This window comes from Paroedura picta, chromosome 12 (genome assembly GCF_049243985.1).
Source record: "Paroedura picta isolate Pp20150507F chromosome 12, Ppicta_v3.0, whole genome shotgun sequence".
Taxonomy (NCBI): Eukaryota; Metazoa; Chordata; class Lepidosauria; order Squamata; family Gekkonidae; genus Paroedura; species Paroedura picta.
This window is the reverse complement of record NC_135380.1, coordinates 21044425-21061292: the sequence shown is the minus strand read 5'-3', so window position 1 is coordinate 21061292 and position 16868 is coordinate 21044425. Positions and strand designations below refer to the sequence as shown.

The 16868-nt window shown below is 41.1% G+C and overlaps 1 protein-coding gene across 8 annotated transcripts in view; it reads left to right on the top strand.

Moving 5' to 3' along the window:
• Positions 1-16868, top strand: part of PIWIL2 (piwi like RNA-mediated gene silencing 2) — a 44969-nt gene that overhangs the window by 15670 nt on the left and 12431 nt on the right. For 6 of the 8 annotated variants that reach the window (XM_077306680.1, XM_077306679.1, XM_077306683.1 and 3 more), the window contains 11 exons: positions 2058-2262; positions 2848-2926; positions 3051-3192; positions 3892-4071; positions 7224-7334; positions 9794-9911; positions 11818-11942; positions 13438-13518; positions 14250-14363; positions 16307-16495; positions 16722-16806. In XM_077306680.1, the coding sequence (XP_077162795.1) occupies positions 2068-2262; positions 2848-2926; positions 3051-3192; positions 3892-4071; positions 7224-7334; positions 9794-9911; positions 11818-11942; positions 13438-13518; positions 14250-14363; positions 16307-16495; positions 16722-16806 (1419 nt within the window). In that variant the 5' untranslated portion in view covers positions 2058-2067. Of the gene's footprint in view, positions 1-113; positions 151-325; positions 588-2057; positions 2263-2847; positions 2927-3050; positions 3193-3891; positions 4072-7223; positions 7335-9793; positions 9912-11817; positions 11943-13437; positions 13519-14249; positions 14364-16306; positions 16496-16721; positions 16807-16868 lie in introns of those variants that run through there. The other 2 variants (XM_077306681.1, XM_077306678.1) reach the window with 2 other exon arrangements.

The following is a 16868-nucleotide window of genomic DNA, read 5'->3' as shown; positions in this document are numbered from 1 at the left end:
TGACTACTCCAACGGACAGCTATTAACCCACCCAGTCTGAGCCCTCCCCTTCCCCAATCGCGAGAGGGCTCCCGTTTAAAAATCGTATCCCAACGGCCGCTTCGTCCCCTGCACCGGGCTTCAAGAGCCTTGACGCCACGCCCCCAGGAGGTCCGTTACGATCTGTACTATTGTTGAAGAGTAGCGGGGTGAAAGACGAGACTGAACCTTTTTTCCCTTTCATGAACGGACTAGCAACTTGATTAGCTTGTAAACCCCACTCCGTTTAATTATCCTCTTCTGGAGAGGCGTGTGTTTCATCGTACACGGCTGAACGGATGGAATTGAGGAGGCTTTCCCGACTCCCTCCCCCCCATCAAATAACTTGGATACTTCCAAAACGAACGGCCGGGGAAGGGAGGAGTTATCTGCCAATGGGCGGTCAGCTAGGAGCCGCGCGCCGCGGCGGTGCGAGGCCTAGTAGGCGGAGGTGTGAAGGGAGCTCTGTTCTTGTTGAAGGGCTCGCTCGCTCCTTCTCATTCTCCTTGGCCTCCTGAGGAGTATTCGAATTGAAGTCGCGCGTGCTTAAGGAAGCGAATTATATCAAAGTAAGGGAACTACTTGCTAGTCCCTTTGGTGGGTTTTAGTGAGTATCTCACCATTAATGGAAAAGTGTCGGGGAGCTGTGCAGGAGGAAGAGTTGATGAAGAAGCGAAAGCAGAGAACGGGCCTGCGACGTAGTTCAGGATCTCTTCTCCCACCGCCCACCCCCCCAATTTTCCTCCGGGTCATCACTTACAGGCTTTATAAACTGGCTTTCTGGAGTAAATTCTCTTTAATTCAGCCGGATTGATGTGCATATAAACGTGCGACCTTATGAAGTAATCCTCCTTGTGTTCCTCAGTATATCAGGGACTTATTCCCTGATAAGTTAACGTGATATATATAAGCATAAGTGTGTGTGTGTGTATAGGTGTATATATACCTGTATAGGTATATATACATATGTGTGTTTGTATAGATATGCATACCTATATATACCCCTATATCCCCTCCATGGCTTCTCTAAGGGTTTAGCTAAGTTTCTGTTCTTGTTATACTGTTGTTGGGATCATTGAAGTTGTGTTGTATAGAACCCCTGTTGGATTGTTGTTGTATTTGACTAAGTTGTATGTTGACTCGTTCCATGTATCACCCTGTGATGTATGTAAACTGCCATGAGCTATATGGAAGGGTGGTATAGAAATCAAATAAATAATAAATAAAATATATATGTATATGTGCATTTTGCTTATGAGAATTAATTGTATGATGAACACTGCCCATTCATTCATGTATGGCCCCAACATAGGTATTATACCTGTGATACTTTCTGCATTTCTCTGTATCATCCCTGTTTGTAGTTGGCCTGGATATAGATGCTATTGGATTCTGGCCTACAGTTGGAGGTTCTAGTCTGAACCATAGCTGGGCTTTTTGTTCCTGTGAAAGAAAACCAGTTTTGTTGAGGGTTAAGAGAAACAAAACAAAAAGGTGGAGAAGAGACATGCTAGTGATAGTAGACTACAGGGTATGGATATATATATATATTTCTAGAAATTCAGTCAGAGTCATTAGATCAGCCTTTCTCAACTTTTTTACCATTGATTAACCTCAAACATTTTTTTGACTTCGAGAGGCCACAGAAGTGGTGTGATCTTGCAGAGTATGGTTGGGAAGCATAGCTGTGTACATGTTCACCTGAAGCCCCTCCCCTTTCCACTCCTCCAGGCCTATCATTTGCCATTTTAGAAGGAGTGGGTCATCATGACCATATATGGCCATATTGCCCAATATATTTAAAACTTAACTCACCTGTTTGGGAAACCAGGGTCATCACGAAACCCTGGTTGAGAAAGCTTGCATTAGGGAGATGGGGTGGAGTTGATTTGATAGGTAAGTTGAATGTACCACTGTAGCTTTTGTTATTTCTTACATCTGTCATTGTTTGTTGCGAGGTTGATGTACTTGAGGTCACTAGCCTTTCAGATGATTCTTTAGCGTGTATGAGTGTGAAATGTGTGTTGTCTCTTTTGTAGCAGTGTCATCATGCATCCCGCAAGACCCATGTTCCGGGGTGGGGCTGCTTTCCAAATGTCTAATGATGATAATGAGCCTGAGTCTCAGCCACAGCTGCCTATGGCTGAAAACTTCACATACAGCAGAGGAAGGATCTTGCCTTCACTTGGCAGAATGCAAGGACTGCAGGAGATGGGACAAAAGCCACCTGGGAATATACAACAGGTAAATGGCAAGTGCACATTTATAGTCATTACACTGACTCATACTAGAGCAGTCTTCTGACTGTGAGACAATTGTACCATAGGACATTTAGGAACATGACAAATTAGGATTTTTTGTGTTCCTTTGTAGGAATTCAGTTGTCATTGTACTGCAAATTAATAGATGCTGTGTAAGGAACAGTCAGTACAGGCAAACAAAACATTTTTGGGTATTTTTAAGCCCAGAAAAGTTTGGCAAATTTTTACTACTTTTAGGGATACCTGTAAGACTACATTCTAGTTATGCCTAGAGGGAGGGAGAGTAGAACAACTCAGACTCACTGGGTAGGGAAAATCAGTCCAGACCTTCATTGATTACAGATTCTTTGGATCATGTTGTAGTATGGATGGGGACAACCTGGCAGCACACTTCCCATATTGGATTTGGTGACTGACTAATGGGATATAAATGTCAACTGCTTAAACTTTTGCAAAAGGTATACAAGAATGAGTTGCTCAATACCCCTTTTTTACCAGTCTGATTACCTTGAGATTATTTAAGGCTTTGTAATGTTTTGGGGATTTGTTTTTCCTCTGTCACCTTCAGGATTCTTGCACATCTACCCCAACTCTAACATCTATGTTCCGAGGACTTGGTTTTGCTATGCCTTTTAAACATCCCTTGGGTAAGTCAAACTTGCTATATGATAGTCTTTCTCATGGTCTTTGCTAATACTTGTTTTTGACAATTTTGAATTCTTAGTCAACTTACATTTTACCTTAAGTATTTTCTTTATGTATTCTTTTCAGGACGAGGAATTTTGGGTAGAGGGATAGGTGATGTGGAAAGCAAACCTAAAGTGGAGTTACCAGACCATGCTGGACTTATGCAATTGAGAGCAGGGGCAGCTGGAGACTGCAAGGTGGAAAGAACACTTTTAGGCCGTGGAAGGTAGTAAAGTAATCCTAAGTGTGATGTAATTGTAAAAAATAATATCAATTCATCCAGAATTTTATTCTGTCCTCAATGACAAAACAGTAAAAACAATAAAGCTATTGTTCTAATAGAATTAAATTAAATCCATTTAAAATCCAGTTAATTTAACACACAACTTTGGGCATAAAAATCCACTGTGTAGTTAGTATCAGTTTTGAATCAGAAGGGCCTAGTGACAAGAGTTGTCAACTGACTAACAGTGGAGTTCCCGGATTTTATCAGTATTGCTTGTATATGGATCTGAAAAAAGTTACAAGTGTGATCATAATGTTCATTTTGCTGTACTTCTGTAGCTTTCTCTTGTCATTGGAGATCAGTCGCAAACTATTTTGGATTCTTTTTGCACAGAGGTGTACTTTCTGTATGCCATGTGCTTTAAAAATGTACTGCATTTGTTCACAGAGCAGAGAGTATTTCTCTGAGCTGACAAAGAATGGCTTGTCCAAATCTGCATAGTGAGTGTTATGGCTGAATTATTTAAACCTGAATTTTCCACATCCAAAGCAAGCAGTCCACTGTACTACAGTGGTATGAAGTAAAGTAAACCACTGTTAAAATTGTTTAAGGCTCTGCTTTTAAAATATTGATGCTGCTTGAATGTTTGTAAGGAAACAAGCTCTATACTATGTGTGTTATCCCCCCCTAATGATTCAGAGTTCTTGACATCAAAGAAGGTGAAACACCCTTTGTTGCCCTTGGAAGATCAGCCATGGTACTTGGCAGGGCCCATGGAAACATCTCTGCCTTGAGTGTGGGAGTTCCTCAGTCAGCACCACTAAAAAAATCCAGTTCAGAGGTTCCTCTAGCAGTTTCTGATGAACAGCTAGCAATAAAGTAAGTGTGACCTAATAAAAAGAGGCATGTCTGGTCATATTAACTGAACGAGTATCTAATACTACACTTAAAATGGATATGATGATAGTGTTGCTTTGTATGGATTTGCAGTTGGATTTGCAGTATGGATTTGCAGTTAAATGTTCTCAAATGGATATGTCCTGCAATAGTCAGTTTTAGCAATCTGAAGGATTGATTGCTGTACCATAACAGTACATGGGCTGCCCTTGGAAACGCCTCAAAAGTTGTAGTTATTGCAAAATGCAACTGTATATCTTTTAGCCAAAGTGAATTGCCTTACATAAACCTCTTTGGGTTGCAGTTAGCATCCAGGCATAATTCAATATGCTGGTAGTTATGTGTAAAACCCTAAAACCTTTGGGCCAAGATTTATTTATTTATCATATGGCATGTGTACTGCTTAATTAGGAGATGCTGTGATTGTAGGATTGCCTGGCAGCCAGGTAAGAGGCAAGGCCAAAGAGGCACATCGGACCTGAACAAGAGCCAGGGCCTTTTCAAACCTGGCCCACAGCTGGTGGAACGAGCTCCCTGGAGAGATCAGGGCCCTGCCTGAACTTCCATAATTCCACAGGGCCTGCAAAAAGGAGCTCTTCCACCAAGCCTTTGGCTGAGTCCAACCAACTCAGAACATCTACAGATTCCCCCCCCTCCCCCGACTTACCAAGGGCTTGTCAGAGTTGTTTGTTGAAATACTGTTCTAGCTGAGATGTTATTGTCATTTGTTATATTGATATCTGTTATATTGTTATTGTTATATTGATATTGTTCCATGTAAATGTTCTATATGTTTTATGTAAACCGGCCAAAGCCATAGGGAAGGGCGGTATAAAAATCTAAATAAATAAGTAAATTCAGAGGTGGTTTTGCCATTGCCTGCCTCAGTGTCATGACCGTAGTTTCCTTGAAGGTCTCCCATCCAACTACTAACCAGGGATGACCCTTCGCTTCCAAATTCTGATGAATTCAGGAATGCCTGGGCTATCCTATCTGGCTCAAGAGTATTGTATATTGCTATAAACCTGCATATCTTGAAACTGTCAAAATATTCTATTTTTACATAATTCACATATGTGATCTGTAATTTATTTATTTAGAACATTTCTATGCTACCCCAGAGTCCTGTTTGAGATGGCTTACAGTTAAAATAATATAACATAGAAAAACTCTTTAAAAACAAACCATTGGACATATAAACTTTTCATAAACAGACTTTAGGCTAGAAGCAGATCATTTTTAAAAACTGGTAAGATACTGTCTTTTTTTTAGCTTCTTAATTTCCTATTGGACTAACTGCCACAGAAATATTTTGACTCCTGTCTATTATCTGTGCAGTTTAACACCCCAGTCTAGTACAGTCAAGCTTTAGACTTCCAAATACTTCTGTGCTTGCACCATCCATTGAATTTTTCTATTTCTTTTAAAACTCTTAATTTGTCACATCAAACTCATGAGGACTGGGAGCAAAAACAATTTTACTCTGCTATTAAGGTTGCTCAAGTTCTTTCCAAAACTTTTGACGGATTTAACACTTAAATCTTACCTATTCAGGTCTCATAGTTTTATATACCAGTGTTGGCGTTTTAGTAGATGTCAGATTTCCATTTTTTGTGTATAAAAGCCTTACTGCTCTGAATCCTTAACACTATTTCGCTCCCTTATATATTTGGGAAACAGCCTCCTGGGAGGAGACTGTCCGGGGCCCTTTCTGTCCAGGTCCACCCTGATTGGCCTTCCCCCTCCAGCTCCCACCCTCCCTCCTTGCCTGCTAGAAGCCTTGTGGCTGCCACCTCCATTGTCACCCATGAGGAAAAAGGCAGCAACAAGGCTTTGCAGCCCGCAGGTATGCTCCTGCTGGGAGGGAACCTGGGGGGAAGTTTGCAGCCTCCCTGTAGGCTGCAAAGCCCTGTCGCTGCTGGCGCGTGTGGGGGGGTGCTTTCTAATCCTTTTAGCCCGGGAAGTGCTCTTGCCATAGCAAAAGCGCTTTCCGGGCTATAGGGAGCCTCCTGTGCCGCCGGCGGGGGTAGAGCTTTCCATTCCCTTTAGCCCACTTTGCGGGCCAAGGGGAGCTGCGGCCACCCTCTCACGCCCTCCTGCCTGCCACCCCTTTCAAAGCCCATTTTTAAAATGGGCTTTAATACTAGTGTGTTAAATGATAAAAGATTTCTTCGTAGTCTCCAATTAACCTCTGCCAGATAGAATTTTAACAAGTAAGGAGATAATAGACAGACATCATTACTTCATTCCTTGGTTTCACTGAATTTTTGAGAACTTGCCATTACTCAGAATTTTGGCTTATAACACATATACATAATATTTGTTCGTTGGAAGTTGTTAATTAGATTTGATTATGCATGAAAACTTGAAAACGAGCCAGCTTGGTGTAGTGGTTAGGAGTGTGGACTTTGATTCCCTGCTTCCCCACATGTAGCCAGCTGGGTGACCTTGGGCTCACCACAGCCCTGATAAAGCTGTTCTAACTGAACAGTAATACCAGGGCTCTCTCAGCCTCACCTACCTCATGGGGTATCTGTTGTGGAGAGAGGGAAAGTAATTGTAAGCCGCTTTTGAGACTTCTTCTGGTAGAGAAAAGCGGCATATAAAAACCAACACTACTTCTGCCTCACAGGGTGCCTGTTGTGGGGAGAGGAAAGGGAAGGCGATTGTAAGCCGCTGTGAGACTCCTGGTAGAGAAAAACGGCAAATAAGAACTAATTCTTTTTCTTCTTATTGTTCGTTATGAATTATATTAGTTAATTCAGACTGTCTCATCCAGGTGCCATAACAGCAGCAAATCTATATTCATCATTTTACAAGACAGGCCAGTAAAGATAAACTGAATATGGATCTTTTCTTGATTTAACTACTACTGAAATTGTCACTTTCTTCCATAAATCTGGTAGTCTTCCACCACTATAATATTCATTATATTTGCTAATGTTTGAATGATTTTAGCTTTAAAGACCTTAAATCTAAAGCAGAGATGTTCTGGTCCTGGAGCCTTTCGTAGCTTTGTCTTTGTGAAAATTGTTTCTGTTCAGAGTATTAGGCTCTATATCTGCTTTTCTGTTTTGATTTTCTCTTCAATGAAGCCTTGATAAATTATTTTAAATATTCAATTATCCTTTCAGAGAACCACTGATGAAGCTAGGATCCAAAGGGATACCAGTCCCCTTGGCAATGAATTTGGTTAAAATACACTGTCAAAATGAAGCTGTGTACCAGTACCATGTGACATTCAGGTAAAAAATAATCAATGTTACCATTTATTTCTTGTTAAGGGGTAGCAACCTTTTAGACAGATTTTTGATGGTCCTAGTAAAGCCATACAGTAAATTGCTTTGCCTCATATAGCAGCTTTCAAGACTCCTCTAGGAATCATTTCTGGTAGCTTATATACTAGGACTTGTCTGAGTAAGGACTTGAGCTTTGCTTCCTCGGTCCTAGTCCAAATGGTTAATTCCTGTGTCCCCCAAATATATTCTTGAGATTAGTAACTGCAAGATGATGAAATGCTGCCTTTCAGATGCCAGTAGCAGTAGAACTGGAATACGCATCTGGCATAAGTTTGATCATTGTGTAACTGGTCTGAGGGTTGGGATTCTCCTGTCACTGGATTCCTTGTTATTGCTGTTTTGTGGGACATGTAGGTTAGCATGAACTTGGGTGAAAGTCAGTTAAATTTCTTGTTGGTACATTTGATCTTGGAGGTGAAGAATTTGAAGAAATTTTGAAGACATAGGAAAATGCTTTGTTTTTGGGGGTGGGAATATGGGTAGAAATTCAGATTTCTGTCAAATCTAAGCTCATTTCGCTTCTTTACTACATAAAATTGAAAAAAATTGGAAATTGGAAAAAAGTCCAGGGCGGGTATGTGAAGGAAAACCCTTTTCCTTTCCCTCCCTAAATCCATCCCCGCCCCCTACTGGGCCTTCACGTCTCCAGAGACAGAAAGGAAGTGCCACCTTCTTACCAGTACTTTTTCCCTGGTCTATGCAAGCTTGCATTCACCCTTGCTTGGGAGAAAGACCAAATGTATTTAGATCAAGTGGTTGTAAATTGATTCTAGAGTGATAAACATGTTGTTGTTATTACTACTACTACTACTAGCTTGAAAGCCCGTTCCTAAGAACGGGCCTTGAAAGGGCCCCTGGCCCCGGCCAGGCAGCTTAATGTGGCTTTTTGCTGCAGCTCGCAGCCAGATCAAGTGGTGCAGGTGGGGGCTGGGCAGCTCATTAGCAGGGCCAGGACAGAGCTCCTTAGCAGGCAGTCAGCAAGCCAGGAGGCCCTCGTTAGCAGGCCCAGCCTATTAGGCAAAGAGGCCCTCATTAGCAAGCCCTCCACTACGACCCTTCGTCCAGGCCCTTCTCCCCTTACCTGCTGCTGGCTCCAGGCACTGAGGCACCTGAGAGCAAAGAGGCTAGAGTCCAGAGACGGAGGGCAAGACCTGCAGGGGCAGGGCCGATTAAGGCAAAACTGGCTGTACCCTGATTGGCCCTATTCTAACTTGGAACAGCCGGACACTTCCTACCCCCTAGCTGTTTCATAAATATATAGAGGAACAACAATGGATAAGTATTATTATCATTTGTTTGTTTGTTTATTTGTCTTATAGCTGCCACTCCCGCAAGGGTCGTGAAGGGTCACATTCGATAAAACCTCCATAAAACCCCTAATACAATAAAATCCCACTTAAAAACCAACCCAGCCCAACCTAACCCGAGCCAAATCTAAATGGTGGCGGAACTACACACCCCAACCCATGTCCCAAGGGAAGGAATAATAACTAATCACCACCAAGAATAACCCTTGGGGGGGGGGGTGGTCCCGGCCTCAACCATAAACCTGGCGGAAGAGCTCCGTTTTACAGACTCTGCGGAAAGCTGGTAAATCCCGCAGGGCCTGCAGCTCTTGCGGGAGCTCATTTCACCAGGTGGGGGCCAGGACTCCTGGGGGCCGGGTACAACCATCAGATTTGTACCCGCAGAGCGCAAAGCCCTGTGGGGGGGCATAGGGCGCAAGGAGGTCCTTCAAGTAACTGCAAGATGATAAAATATACTTTTCATACTTACCTTGCTTTTCTCAGTAATACTGTGTGGTAGGACATAAATGCTCATCCCATGTATCAGTAAGATCTGTTTAAATAGCAGTTCTTTTTTTAAAAAAGGGATTTACCTGCTGACTGAATCACAGATTATCATAATATGATCTGAACTATGTTTTATGGATGATTAGATAGAAATCCATTTTTTCTCCCTGTTCTCCCCGGCTTTGATAGTTGAGGTTCAGTTCACTAATACGGTCAAGTCTGTTGCTTAATGTTATTGCAGTGGGATAGCACTGTGTGGGAGAAGCCAATACAATTCACTGGAAACATTTTCATCTTGTTATTTTTAGTGATGTTCTTTGGAACTGACCATTCTTCATAAATTACCACAGATTCTCATTCTTGGCTAGTTAAAAGGAATGCAAATTCCTTTTCTGAAAAGGGCATACTTGATGTGGTTTGAACGTAATAACAGACCAAAATACTATTGTGAATATTCCTGGGGGATCTTTAGGATGTGTGCACAAGACTGAGAAACTCCTAAACTCATTTTATAATAGCTATGATGATTTGGGGTTGTGCCTCAACTGGCCTATAACTAACACCATAAAGCTTGATTTATTATTACTTTTTTTACATTGTCATGTCTTCCAGCCCCAATGTGGAATGCAAGAGTATGCGGTTTGGAATGTTGAAGGAGCACAAATCGGTAACAGGAAACGTTACTGCATTTGATGGTTCTATACTGTATTTGCCTATCAAACTGCCACAGGTAAGATCTAATAAAGCAGTTGAAGAGTATTAATTTATTATTTATATATTTTATAGCCCACCTTTCTCAAAGGGACTCAAGGTGGTTTATACCTAGTGAGCCAGTACAATCACATAAAAGGGGCATTCCGTAACCAATGCATTAGGATTTTGGAAGTCTAGAACCACCAGGAAGAACTGAAGCATAGCATAAGTATTCAAATGATACATTAAACAGTATAGAGATTATATAAATAGGATCTTGTTTTCATTAAGCTAAGCACAAGAGTATAGATCACAGTATTTAATCATTTACCCCGGCCAGTTTGTAAAACCATTTTGTGCAGTGCCTGCACAGAAAAGCCCTTTTGAACAGTTCAGTTTTGCATAGTTTGCAGAAGGCTAGGAGCATGGGAGCTTTTCTGACCACCTCAGGCAAGCCATACCACAAGGTGGGAGCCACAACAGGGAAAGCACATATATGGACACTTGCTGATTTTGTCATTTTGGTGGTTAGCACCTTCAGAAGCCCCTGCTAACTTGGGTAAGATATCCATTTTTGAGGTTTGGTGTTTGGCATTCCCTCACCCATGATATTGGATTATACTGTGGAATGATGGAGTACTAGAATGTTCTTCCTCTAGGTGGAGGAACTTCTGCTTATTATCTGTAATGCTATTGAGATCTAGTGCTCACCTTGAAGTACCATGAGGTTTCTACTTCGTGTCAGTTTCAACAAAAGTGACTGGGGTCCATTAGGAAGTGCAGCTCACTGGTAGACCATATTTGGAACAAAAGTTTCCAGAACTACTTTTGTCAGGGTTTTTATACTTGCTGGAACACTTTCTTTACCATGATTCTAGAAGCCAAAGGAATATCTGTAAACCGCTCTGTGGGAGCGGTAAAAATAAAGCAGTAAGGGGTAAGTGGGCGGAGAAAGGTGTGGGGCAAGTCCAGGATAAAAACTCGAAGGGGCCAATTGGGAGCCGTAAACCTGCTCCAAGACGTGCACTGAAGACAGGGACTCGGCGGGGAAGTGAGGCGGCCAGGGCAGGTTTCAGCGCGGGCCTCGGATGGCCAGGGGGAGGGGGCTCCCAGGCCAGGGGGGGCCTCCCGCACCCACCCACTTGCCCACTAGCGCCCACTGTATTTTTGCTATAGTGGGCTTAAATTCTAGTTTCTATATAATACGCTTAACATTCAGAGAAACTGACACCTACCCACATGCTAAAAACAAAAGTAATATATTCTTTCTGCAGCACACAGCTGCTTTGGGGGTACTCAACCCTTCAGAATGTTATAGTAGGGATAGTATAGCTGAATGCAATAAACAGACATGTAATTTGGTAGTTTATTATCAATAGGTATTTTGTACATAATATTTTCTAATATGTCCCTGTACATTCCATAGGTCAAGACTCCATGTGTTTTGTCATAGGAGTACTGCTTTAAAGGCTTTCCACTATGCCATTTGCAAGGATGGTGCAGATATAAAAGAGTCTTTTTCATGAAATGAGATGCTACTTTTCAAGCCCCAAGAGTGGGCAAACCAGTATGTTGTTTCAAAGGCATCCCAGTTATCCTTTTCAAAATTTGAAATGGCACAGTCAGCTTTTGTTATGTCATAGTGTTGCAGTTTTCATGTTGCTCTCTCTGCAATGAATAACATGGATGAAGAAAGTAATGAGCCTTCGGGGAGGGCGGTATATAAATCTAAATAAATAAAATAAAATAAATAATAAATAATGATACTCTGAGTGATGTCACACGTAACATTTTTTTGCTGAAAGTACAGTTCATTGGAAGCAATGGAGGCTTGAGTTCAGTGTGGCACATTTTATTTTAAAGCCTTTCAGATGTGATACTGGGTCAAAGGAGATTAAGCTTATCCGTTTTTCTATTCTGATGTATCATATCTTCTTCTTTAGAGTATTGATCTGAAATGTCAGAGAAAGACAGACGGAGTGGAGATCAATGTTAAGATTCAAATGACCAAAATTCTGGAGCCCAGCTCAGATTTGTGCATTCCATTTTACAATGTTGTTTTCAGGAGGTAAGGGGAGTTTGAACTAGAATTGTCACAATAGTGCCATTTCAGTGAGCAAAATACAAAGCACTGTTCAGGATTTAGGGGGTGGGTGAGTGGAATCAATGACCTCTAAAAATGGAATAAAAATAGTTACCTTACAAGTTCTTTAAAATGTGTGTAGAAATATCTGTAAGTAATACGTTAATATTACAGTCTTGTCAATGAACAAAATCTTCTGTTAAATTCATTGGATTTAAATCTGCTTTTGTAAGCAAACCAAGGACAAAAATATGTTGTTTTTAAAGTGCAGTAGTATATTACAAATACTGCACAGATCATTTTTATTTATTTATATTATTTATATATATACCGCCCTCATCGGAGGCTCAGGACATGTTTTATGACAAACAAATTATGAATATGAGCACCCTTAAATATTGGTTTAGCAAATTATAAGCATTTTACTCTCCATGTGACATTATTTACTTAACATTTCACTTTCCATAATGTTTGCTTCAGACTGTTTCCACACCTGCAAAAATGGTGCATTGGCTGCCTTAATGTTCCACAGAATCACAGGCATTTTACACTGAAATGTCACTATTCAGGTGCATATCAGAATATACTCTCTGTTTACCACGTGTTTTCCGAATGCTGTTAAAACCTGATTCTTCCCCCTCCCCTGGGGGAGAATTAGCATTTACCACTGAGGAAGCTGAAGACTCTAGTTGGCTTCCTCCTCTGTTTGCCAGCTCATATGATGTGTTAACTCCAGTCAATGTCTCTCCTCCCCTCCGTATTTTTTTGTTTTGAACATGATTGCGTTACAATGCTAATTTGCAGTAGCATAAGCACCAACATCCTGCCTCCTCCACCACCACCAGCATCTAAACACACCTTATGATTTAAGATGCAACAGGGCACTTCACAAATTTGGTGCAGGAAAGCATTTTGCATAATACCAACCAATGTGCTTTGTCTTCCTACATGCATGGTGACAGAAGACACACACACATGCTTGAATTTGAGTGCCATGAGAATCGAGGGCAGGAGATCATTATTGCTGCCACACTCACTTTCCTATCCCACTTGCCTGGCCAGAGTGATGGCCTGTAGCCAAACAGCCACGCTGAGAGATGAGACCGAGCTATGTATTTTACAAAAAAGTGGTCTTACCTGCCATTACCACCAGTTCTAGAACACGTCTTCAGGGCATTAGTAGATCTAAGCTGTTGCTGTGGTTTGGAAAACGTAGTTTATCTTTGGGAAGGCTTTAGGAGATTAATGGTGCAATATTATGCACTGTTTCTCCAGAATAAGACAACTGATTCCATTGGTCAAGATTGCACAGTCACTTTCTTTCTTTCTTTCTTTCTTTCTTTCTTTCTTTCTTTCTTTCTTTCTGGGGGGGATCTTCCATTGCAGTTATCAGTGTTTAATATATTACCTAACATTAACATTTATTTATATGGTGGAGTCTGCTTTTAAAACTTTTTACTACTTTGGGCTTTTATTCCAGAGTGATGAGGATTTTGGATATGAAAGCTGTTGGGAGGAATTTCTTTGACCCTACTAGTGCTACTGTTTTACAGCAGTATAGGTTGGTACATCTCTTTGCTGTTTTGAACTAGAACATAATTAGTGGATATGACCCATCACCAATACATGATTTGAAAGCCCTTTTGTTTGTTGCTGTGAAATTTGCCCTGATTTTAGCAGCCAGAGATTTTTTTTCTTGATTTAAATGTGAGTTTGTATTCCTGACAATTGTTTCCAGTTGCACATCACTAGATTTTCCCCATATTGTAATTTTTTGTATAGTCTGTGTCAATTTCCAAAGACTGAGATCAGGTTTGGGATTCTAGCTGAATAGAAAAGAGTAGTTCCCGAATGTAAGTATGAGTTATTGAAAAGGTTGTATCTTATTTTTCATCTACAGTAGTTTTCAGGGCTGGGTATATGGTTACGAGTTGCAGCTTCTAAACTTAGGAGCCAGGTTTGATCTCCCTTCCTCCACATGAAGCCAGCTGGGTGATCTTGGGTCAGTCACAGTCCTGTTAGAAGCTGTTCTCACAGCAGTTTCTCTCATAGCTCTCTCAGTCTGTTGTGGGAAGAAGAAGGGAAGGCAATTGTAAGCCACTTTGGGACTCTTTCAGGCAGTGAAAAGTGGGTTATTCTTGTCTTAATAGCTATAATTCATGTTCTATAAATGTATCTTATATTATGGGCCTCTTATTTGTTGTGTGCAGCATCTGAAAGCAGCAGGTGTCCTAATTTCCATTTGTACCTGGAAAACATGTACTGATTTTGTAAAACATATTTCTTTAATAGGTTACAGATTTGGCCAGGCTATGCAGCCAGTATACGAAAATGCGATGGGGGCCTCTTTCTTTTGGCAGATGTTATTCACAAGGTCATTAGGAATGATTCTGTCTTGGATTTCATGTGAGTAGGGCAGATATAATAATGTTCTATTAGACAAATACTTTGTAGGTACAGTATTTGACAAGTACTGTGCGGGTAGAATGTGAGAACTCCTCTGGAAGGAAGGAAGGATCAATCTAGTATGTTTCTGACATCAAATAAGCGTAGATGGGCCAAACAACAAATACACAGGTGTACTTCCCTTTGTTCAGTTCAGATTTCATTGTTTTTGTAGAATTCTTGGTTGTCGCCTTTGTAGAATGACTCTCTTGGAAGTGGATGTTGTGGAACTGTAATACTAAGCTTAGAGTTCTTTCACAATGCAAGTAGAAATGGCAGAAATTTACTGCTGACTGAAGGGAGAGATTATTATAATTCTTATAAAATGCACACCACAGGTATAACTTCAGTTGTGATCCCCATTTCTTTCACTTTTGGTGCTGTTGTGTTTGAATTACGAAGAGAAAAGGTCAGATGTTTCCAACTGAATTTTTTTTTAAAATAGGTCAACCTAAACAACTTAGGTCTCCATCTGCTCTCCACAGAATACAACCATTTCTTACTTTGTGTTCTGTGAAGTTTCTCCACAATCTCTTTGTTTAGTTCCTCCGTGCATCATATTCCTTGCCACCTACCCTTCCTATCCATTTAAGCATCTGAAAAAGCAGACTATGAAAGCGATGACTTTCTGTTTTATGACAAACTACTATTGCTGCCATGAGTTGCATACATGAGTTCATCTTCCGTTGTCTTATGCAGTCCCACATTGGGATAGTACGCGCTCAGGCCAGTTGCAGGAAATGTCCCTACCAGTTTAAAAACTCCAAAGAAGAGACGCCCTTCCCCTTTCAGAGCCAGCAAATGCATGCAATTTCCGACCAACATATCACAGGCTCCATCACCAGGCAACCTCTTCATTTCATTTCCTTTTCCACTGCTGCCAGGTAGGAAGCTTTCTAGCATGCTCAATTGATTGTTTCATCATTGTCGTTCTGGATAAAGTAGACTCCCTTTTTTCCCCCTATCAAAATCTTATTTTGCACTTCTTTGGGAGTCTGTTTTGTGGGAGGTGAGCTCCATCATAAACCTGACTCTCCCTGTTTCTTGTGCTTATGGTGTCCAAGGCACTGTTTAAAAACAGTCCAAAATGTGGAACAAAAGTGACACACAGCAACGAATATGAACTCTGCTTCTTGTGCTTAGGAGAGGGCCTCAATGTTGGAGCTTGTTCAATTTGCCAGTGCTTTACTGTGAAAATAGGTGGGCCGGACATCACTCACAGATTTTACAGGGGCATTACCCAAAAGCATGGGGATACATGGAGGCCCATTCCACACTGATTCCATTCCAGGTTCTGTATCATGAGCCTGAAGAAGAGGTCTCCATGGAATCGCATTATAGTTTTGAGAGTGTCTTGGACCCTTTACCTTGACTGCAGTATCTCCTAGCAAATCGTCTCTACAGAGAACAAATGCCAAGAGCAGCAAAAGCCATTGACATTGATGTTTCCACTTCTGTACGGAAGACAACATTTTGAGTCAACTCTACCCTGATGCTCCAGGGATACTTACATTTCCGATCCTGGATGGTTTGTCTGACATCACGGTTCTAATCTGGCAGAAACCAAGTTCCATCCAGGCCACACCATATAAAATTGAAAATGTACACAAAGTAGGACTCCTGTTATTTTTCTGTCCACATGCCCTCCACTGTCTTCATTGGTAATAGAATGCAGACACTTCAGTGGCTCAACCAGCATCCATTCCCAGTTCTAAAAGGGGCAGAGCACCCCTTCTTTGGAGTTTAAAAGCTGGATTACACATGCACAGTCCATCTGTACAGAAGATGTCAGTGAACACCAGTTACAGGTAAGCACAACTCTGTTTTCTGTACAGAGATACCTAAATGAGAGTTGTATGTATGCGTCCATTCAAAAAAGCTTTTGTTCATCCTTCTTCCCAAAGGCATGCCATTTACCAATATAGTAAAGAGAACTTCCAGGATGAGTGCACAAAACAACTAATTGGCAACATTGTGATTACCCGTTATAATAATAACACTTACCGTATTGATGATATTGATTGGAACAAGACACCAAAGGACAGCTTTACCATGTCTGATGGGAAAGAGATCACCTTTGTAGACTACTACAGGTAATAGCTACAGCTCAAATACTTTTTGAAATGCTAGGCTATTAGAGTAATGGAAGTTAAAAATTTCTTAATGACAGAATAGTCAATGTGTTTGTTTTATGTAAGACTTGAAATTCTGCTTTGGTCTGGCTGAATGGGGATTTTGCATTAGTTTTTGTAACTCACTTTGGGTAGCTGCTTTTGAAGTCTGTAAATGAACCTGTTGCTATGGATATTTTTCCCCCAGTAAAAATTATGGGATAACGGTCAGAGAACTTGATCAGCCATTGCTTATTCACAGACCTGATGAAAGAAAAAATCCTTCTAGAAAGGTGAGCCACTGACACAATACATGGAACTGCATAATTGTATTAATACGCACTTTCTCTACAGT